This window comes from Carassius auratus, chromosome 3 (genome assembly GCF_003368295.1).
Source record: "Carassius auratus strain Wakin chromosome 3, ASM336829v1, whole genome shotgun sequence".
Taxonomy (NCBI): domain Eukaryota; kingdom Metazoa; phylum Chordata; class Actinopteri; order Cypriniformes; family Cyprinidae; genus Carassius; species Carassius auratus.
This window is the reverse complement of record NC_039245.1, coordinates 13,172,340-13,180,656: the sequence shown is the minus strand read 5'-3', so window position 1 is coordinate 13,180,656 and position 8,317 is coordinate 13,172,340. Positions and strand designations below refer to the sequence as shown.

Sequence of the window (8,317 nt, the reverse complement as noted above, 5' to 3'; positions counted from 1 at the left end):
TTCGATTTGGTAATACGTATTGAGAAAATTTAGATTTAGTCTCAAAAGCAGAAAGAATGAACGGCACATGCATCCATTTGACATGAATGATAATTTTCTATTTATTTCCATTCTAATTCTATTCTTTAAAATCTTTTTGTATTCTATTTTATTTTAATTTATTATGCAATTACATATATAAGACCTCTAACACTTGCTCTGTTCTTTTTCTATTCTATCTGTTTTCTTTTTATTTATGATATTATTTAGAAGCCCTTGCTATGTGGACTGCTTTGAGCTAACTGAGACTTGTTAAAGCACTTGTATATCATCGCTCTTTTGTAAGTCGCTTTGGATAAAAGTGTCTGCTAAATGAATAAATGTAAACGTATGTAAAGCAAAGGGTTCAAAAGAACATGGCAATCAATTACTTCAACCAAAAGTGAAATATCAATTCTCTCTGCTCACAGTAAGTCAGTCAGGCATATCAGGAAAGCACGTCAGTAAAAACACAAATACACAGTTTGACAATTTCATACAGAAGTGAGTGACCTTGTAAAACAGCATTCACATCAGATGTGAACCGTACCAGAGTTCGCTTGACCATGCCCTAGAAGACCATCCTTTTAAGATGGACTCGGTTACAGTTTGCGAGTGCACACCTGAGTTCAGTAAACAGTGTTCATACTATACAAAACAAACCCAGGTGCACACTGGCACAAAAGTGCTAGTGTGAAAGATATGATGCACTGATCTATTCTGACATACAGAATCAGATTCCTTTGTTTCCGTCTGGTGCTATTGTTACCACTATGACAGTCACTGCAGTTTCAGATTCAGTCTCAAAACAACTGTCGCTCCTGAAACTTATCAGTGTGTACCTGGCAGCATGTTAAAATACATCTTTTATTCAAATTGTGAATAGGTTATAAAGAGCTCTCCCTTTATAACCACCGAAGCTGTACAGTTTTGAGCACATGTTCATGGAGTTCTGCACTTGAAAGAAAACTCCTGTTATAATGAGTGAAGCTACCTACACTGCACAATGAGTCTCTTGTTTTCATTGTCTTTATACTTTATAATCAAAGGATACACGGGTGTGTGGAACAAAAACTTTGGCATTTTGAGCAATGTTGAGCAGATTCTGACTTAACTTTGGCAAAAGTGGTAAAACATTCCACAGACAAGTCCGTGATTGGCTCCAATGCTCAATGCTTCAAAAAACTAATAAAAAGAAACACTGTGCTCACAGAGATACTGAACGCACAGAAGCCTATCAGTGGGAACTGAACTAACCCGGTACATTTGTAAAATGCCAGTACTGACTTGGTACCAATACTTTTGATAATTCTAGTCAAAACTTTGAGAGTTACTTGAACCAGCTCTTTCAGGTCCTGAGTGGTGCTTTGGCCGTGCACCTTGCATCATCACCCAGGATCTAAGGTCAGAATTTGTAAACAAGCTTGACTAGTTCCTCACTGCAGATTGACTCAAATAAACAGTTTCTTTAAGAATAGGACATCACAAGTATCTGGCGTCAAATCTCCCCCAATGGACTCACTTTGAGGAACATATCGCCAAACAGCTCTTTGATCAGACTATTCAATTGGTTACTGGTACGATTTTCAAATCATTACACCAGAAGAATGGGAAGAGCGTGTCAGTAAAGGTGGTTGTGAATGTGTGTAGATGTGTGTTAGTTACAGGATCAGAGAATGACAATGTTCCTCTGTCATAGTCCAGATACACTCTCACCCTGTCCAGCCTCTGTTTAACCGGAAAACCAAACCGCTCATCCAGTCCGTATTGCATCCACCAGACCTCAGTGTTAAAGAAAACAAGTCCCTTCCTCTGGTTTGATGCTGTAGTTACTCCAACACTCCAGTACAGACTCTCTTTAACCTCCACGTCCCAGCAGTGTGTTCCTGAGTTAAACCCCTCTGAACCCAGAACACAGGCATACTCGTCGAATCTCTCTGGGTTATCTGGAAATAGTTGACTGGTCAAGCTCCATCTCAGACTGGTCAGATCATCAGACAGGATGAGACATGGATGAGCCGTGTTTGGATCCAGGATCACAGCAGCTGATGGGACACAATCAACAGATGCTTTTATTCAGCATGTTCTTGTTTCATGGCTCATTTTGGTGCAGTAGCTCAGCTGATACTTCACACATAATTCTAAAATCTGTAAAACTTTCATTCATCATTGTGTAATGGTGTGTTCACACCAAACGCAAATTGAATATGCGCACTGCGTCACTCGCTCTAGATTGCTCGCGGGATGTTTTTCACCTCACTTGCGCAAATAATCAACCATGGTGAGGATGGGTATGATCGCTGCTTTTTATGCTTATATTCACATCTTTGCATTGACTTTGTATGTAACCTACTCGCACAAATAATTACATTTGCATTTGCGCATCACATCACTCGCTGTAGATTACTTGCGGTATGTTTTATGCCAGTTTATTGGATAGTCTGATAAAAGAGTTGTGACAACCCCCCATCTCCACCATCCACAATTTTGATTCTACTTTGATGTTTGCCAAAAGATTTGGCAACACATTCCCTCAAAAAGACTCCATTGGGGGAGATCTGACACCAGTTAAAGGTCCAATTCTTGAAGAAATTGTTATTTTGAGCCAATCTGCGGTGAGGAACTGTTCAAGCTTGCTTACAAATTCTAGTCTGAATTTCTGAGTAATCAACATGGTGTGGATAAATATGATTGTTGTTTTGTACCTGTTGGGGAAGTCCCAAAAACGCCGGAAAGCCAAACGCAGATGTGCCTGGGTTCGCAGCACCATACAGAGGCACACACAACTCGATTAATTTCAATGTCTTCTCCAGACGGCTATTATAATTTGCTCCCCCATTTTCTGATACAGCTGGACGTTTCAATAAGCTCTTCGCTGACTGGCTTGCGTGAGAATGCATCAGGCAAATTTTCAGGTCGCCTGGTGCAAATTGACCTCTGTTTGTGTCTTTGCATTGACTTCGTATATAATCTACTAATGCAAATAATTACATTTGTGTTCGGTGTAACCATAAGAGCACAGATCATCTGCAGACTCACTGTTCTGGACGATGTCCTGCATCTTCTCCCAGACTCTGAAGGGCAGGTTTCCCAAGTATCGTGGCACATGAATCAGAGCTCCAGAAGGAGTCTGTGGATCCGGCTGTGATGAGATCTGGACTCTGGAAGAACATTCAGGATCAGAACTGAAGTGACTTTGGATCAGAAGCAGAGAGAGAAAAGATCACTCACCTTTCCATCGAGACTGGAAACTTCTGCAGAACAAACACACCATTGATCATCAACAACTCAATCAGTTAATCAATCAATCAATCAATGATCTGAAATCAGACCTTCAGAAAGCGGACATCACTGGCGTTCATCATCTCCTCCATGTCTCTGATTGACTGTGAAAGAGCTGAGATATGTCTGTTGATTTCATCCAGCTTCTCCTTCATCATCTGTTTCTTCTGCTCCTCTTCCTCTCTCAGTGCAGTGATTGTAGCAGCTTCTTCATCTCTGAGGAACTGATGAAGCGTCTCAAACTGCTGTTTAATCTGACGCTCCGTGTGATCAGCTTGAGACTGAAATCAAAGACATGACTGATTCTGAAGCAGCATGAAGAGGGAATGAGTAAATGTGGGTTAGCACAAAATTCTACTGTGTTAAATGGCTTAAATGCAGGAATATACTACACAACTTTTGCCTTGATTTCTCCCCAATATACAGTGCAAAAAAGTCGACGCTAGTTACAAAAAGTCAAACTCCATCTGCAGATTAGGGTTGAAAGATTCCACAGAATATAGCATAGTGTTTATTGGTTGCAGATGTAAGGTCCAGGCACTCGGCCCAAGGAAGGTGCTGGATGAAGGGCGTTTTCTGTCTTTCAGCGCGTAGAGTTATTCAATTTAGGTTAAACTCAAATCGGACTCCATTTTATTATCTAATCTGAATAAATTTTATTATGACCTCGAATTTAGGTTGAAAGGCAAATTGGTTGTTTGTCGGTCTCTAATTATTATTTTTATTCTTCCGACATTTGATTAATCTAATTTAACTCTTTACTTTATTTTACTCGTTCATTAGGAATCTATGTCGCTCAGGGTGCCCGTCGCACGACGGCCGTTCTTCTACGTGTGCCCCACGATCACAAACTCGCCAGTCTAAACAGTAGCCAGAGGTTATGACTAGTAGTCCCCCTCAGCTACCCATGTACAACTTAGTTAAAGCTCAAAACAATAATCAGCGGTTATGCTAACACTACCTGCCTAGCAATCGTCGGAAATGTAACGCCCCTTTTTATAATCGTGAGCATCATCTTTCAAAATAAATGTAAAGAAAGTCTTGCTCTCTTTCTCGCTCTCGTACACATGCAAAACTCCAATTTTGAACATTCAATACCAAATACTTAAACTAATAACATACTTAGAGTAGCTGATTCAGAAGAGCCAGATAGTCACAGAAAAGTCGGAATGATCTCCTCTCCTAGGTTCACGAAACGGTCATCCATAAAATGCGTTGCTGTTCTGTTGTCTTAATCTTAAAGATTTCTACAAATGCATCTACTTTCGAAAAGGCCAAATAAAGTGCTTTTGCTTTCTCCTAGATACACACAGAATCTCCCTGACGTGGCTGCTTCAACTCTAACTGCGGTTACTGAAACCATGCCTTCTTTCTTTGCATAAACATTTGGGCGACATTAAGCAAATATGTCCACGTAGTGACGTAGACATGTGGAGGCCTGTACAATTGAGCCATTTTAGGAGGTGTGGCTTAATTTTTATAAAGAATTTCTCTTTGGATTTGAGACTTTAGTCTTTGCAACATTACAGATCTTTATGCACCAAGAGCTCGTAACACTCCAAAGAGAGAGGAAAATTTTTAATTGCATCATATGACCCCTTTAAGATGGTTAAGATTCTATCTGTCTTAAGATTCTATCACTTTATTTATTTAAATGGGGAATCACATCAATTATCACTTGTGTGTCAGGGTGCCACAAGGATCTGTCCTAGGTACTCTGCTATTTTCAGTATACAGTACATGTTGCCTCTGGTAATATTATTAGAAAATATGGGATTAGTTTCCACTGTTATGCTGATGACACTCAACTATATTTCTCAAGAGGAGATGAAACTTCGAAATTATCTAAATTACCAAAGAACAGTACACAGAATCTCTTGGAATACGATTTGCAACTAGACGGATGTACTGTTACTTCCTCTACTGTCAAATCTGGATGTTATATTGGACAGCAACTTGTCTTTTGAAAATAATATTTCCCTTCCCATATTACAAAAACATAATTCTTCCATCTCAGTAAAATGCCAAGCTATGAAACATTACCTGTTTGTGATGCAGAAAAGCTAGTTCATACATTCATGACCTTTATTATGACATATATTGTACAGCTGGTTTGCAACTATTTGTATTATGAAAGCGCTATACAAATAAACTTGAATGTAAATGAATCAACTGCTTAGGAATATTTATCACGTTGTCTGCGTTTGACTTAAATATGTTGCTGAAAGCAGAGTGTGAAAAGTGAGCACTAGGCAATGGGATTGCCTTCGTGTTAGTCCCACCAACTGCCGAAGCAACAATCAATCAGTAGTTACAGCTTATGTATTTTTGTCAGTTTCTTTACATAGCATGAACTTAATATGAATTATTTTTAAAAGTGACATTTCGTCCTAGTTATAATAGTGGCTGTGACCCTAAGGAGGAGGAATATTGGATGGTTTTAAAGGGGTCATATAATGCGATTTCAAGTTTCCCTTTCTTTTTGAAGTATTACGGGCTGTTCGTGAAAAGAAAAGATCCCTAAAGTTGCAAAGACTAAAGTCTCAAACCCAAAGAGATATTCTATATAAAAGTTAATATTCGTGCACGCCCTCCTAAAATGACTTGTTTAAACACGCCCCCACATGTCTACATCACAATGTGGGAAGATTTGCATAACGCAGCCATGTTGTGGAGACTCCGTTTCATAGCGAAAGTGAAAATACTTAGTTTGACCTTCTAAAAGAAGACACAACTAGAAATCAGTGGTTATTTACAGCACTGTTCCAGAACAGTTCAACCCAAATATTCAGATGTGTGCAGCACATTTCATAGAGGACTGTTTCCTGATCCTGGGAGAGAAGACTACAAATGCTCTAAAGAATGCTGAAGGCGAACAGAAATCAGATATACAACTCTTTGCTTGCAGCGCGCATCAGTCACGCTTGTCAGGAAAGTGAGTGAAACACATACACAAACACACATTTTCATCAAATAATACGTCATTAATAGTGGTTCACTTCTGCGATTTGGTACGATTACTTTCACATCAGCAGCGAACCGTACCAGGGTTCACATGAACCACCCCAGACCACCAATTTTAAGGGACTCAGGTATGGTTTGCAGGCGTGCAACCGAGTTTGGAAGACAGCATTCACATCATCCAAACAAACTGAACTCTAGACGTCAATCGAACCCGGGTGCGCACCAAAAGTGCTAGTGTGAAAGCACCCTGACTCAGTCTGTAAGTACGTTTACATCTGTAAAAGATTTGCCACTGATGCTTCAAACGCGAGTTTTGAGCAGTAAAGAGTAGCACTTGTTGGTCGTCGTTTCTCCTAACACAGATGTTTTGTTGTTGTTACTTAAATATTTTATAAACTACACTTTAAATGTCTGTATATAATTATTTAATAATAATTTACATCATTATATACTATGAAATAAAAACATGCATTGAATATTTTTGTTTTCCAGTCAAAGCTAAATACAATTATGTGAGAAAACCAATTAAGTTTTTCTCATCAAATTCCATTTCAAAGTAATCATTTCTCACCTTGATGTGTTGAACCGTCCTCTCAAATTCCCCTTTAATGTTTTCTTTGTGTTTTAGTTTCTCTTGTAAGGAGTTCAGTGCTGGATTGAGCTCAACCTGAAATTGAAAGTGAAAATCCACATGAGATATTCATGTAAATTGAATACATATGGTACAGAGACATGTATTGTTTATCATATATAACTTAAGTTTAAATCTTGTCTTTAATCTTAATAAATGTACATCTCCTACCTTGTATGAAGAAGCCACTTCTCCGATGGGTCTGAATGTGTGATTGATGTGTTTCTCTGAATCTCTGCACACTAAACACACCGGCTGTTTGTCCTCCAGACAGAAGAGCTTGAGTTTCTCACTGTGTAAACTACAGAGTTCCTCAGACTCTGATGAAAGATTCTCGTTATTCTCCTTCAGGAACGACTCGCACAAGTTTTTTAACGCCAGATTAGACGTAGGTTCGTGTTTTGACAAGCTCCTACAAACCGGACACTCCCGAGACTTCTTGATTTTCCAGAACTGTTGCAGACACTCTTTACAGAAACTGTGACTACATGATAAAATAACAGGAACATTGAAAACCTCCCGACACACGGGACAATTATAATCATAATCAGCTGGCGGATCCATTTTCAGCGTCTGAGCTCCAGAAATCTAAACTTTACTTTCACTTTCTGAATGATGGCTTCAAGAATCACGAGAATGAGCTCAAGCAAACTAAACTTCACTTTCATTTTATGAACGAGAATCACAAAGATCTGCTGTCGGTTAAAAAAATAAATTAAAAAAAATCCTTCTTAAAAGCGTTTTTTGTCCAACATGAGTAAGGATGATAGGAAGAGAACTCATCATCCTCTTCCTGGTGTTGTGAGAGGGAGGAGTTTCTGATAATCATCGTACAGTAGGGTAATGTCAACAAAATGCGTTCAAAAGGAACTTTAATGCTAGAAAACCTTGAATCAGCAACGTAAAAGAGCGATTCAACACACTTTATTTGCTCGAGAGTTCAATGCATTCTTTATTCGAACGTCACGAGTCAAAATAATTCCATCACATGAAGTCACTAAACACGTCATCTAATGAGGGCTGATTGTGTGTTCCATTGCTTCTGCATCATCCTCATTCCGTCACAAGGTTATGACGCTGAATGAGGATGATGAAAATGTATTTACATTTTACATATACATTTCTCAATTTAGTAGACGCTTTAAACCAAAAAGAGTAACATAACAAAGTGGTGCATCTTTGTTTAAAACGCTATAAAATACAACACAACATAAAAAATTAGCAAAAAGCATCTACTTTCAGATTTTGTCATTTTAGAAATTCATACAATAAATACCGTTTTGTGGCTCTTAAATGTGTCCAGACAGATCACTGTAGCGCCTCAGTTTAGGCAAAACCTCTAAAAAAAACACTGCAGGAAACCAGTTTGAATGGTTAATACTTGATGCTTTGTAATATGTAATGGAAACCAATAGAATCTCT

The 8,317-nt window shown here is 38.7% G+C and overlaps 1 protein-coding gene across 1 annotated transcript; it reads right to left on the bottom strand.

Annotated features, from left to right (window-relative positions):
- Positions 1–203: 203 nt before the first annotated feature.
- On the bottom strand, positions 204–8,132 carry trim35-3 (tripartite motif containing 35-3). The gene is made up of 6 exons (XM_026210489.1): positions 7,067–8,132; positions 6,836–6,931; positions 3,351–3,581; positions 3,250–3,272; positions 3,058–3,179; positions 204–2,063 (listed from the first exon to the last, which is right to left on the bottom strand). The coding sequence occupies exons 1-6, from the start codon at positions 7,457–7,459 to the stop codon at positions 1,582–1,584; spliced, it is 1,347 nt and encodes a 448-aa protein (XP_026066274.1). The 5' UTR covers positions 7,460–8,132; the 3' UTR covers positions 204–1,581.
- Between the last annotated feature and the right edge of the window lie 185 nt (positions 8,133–8,317).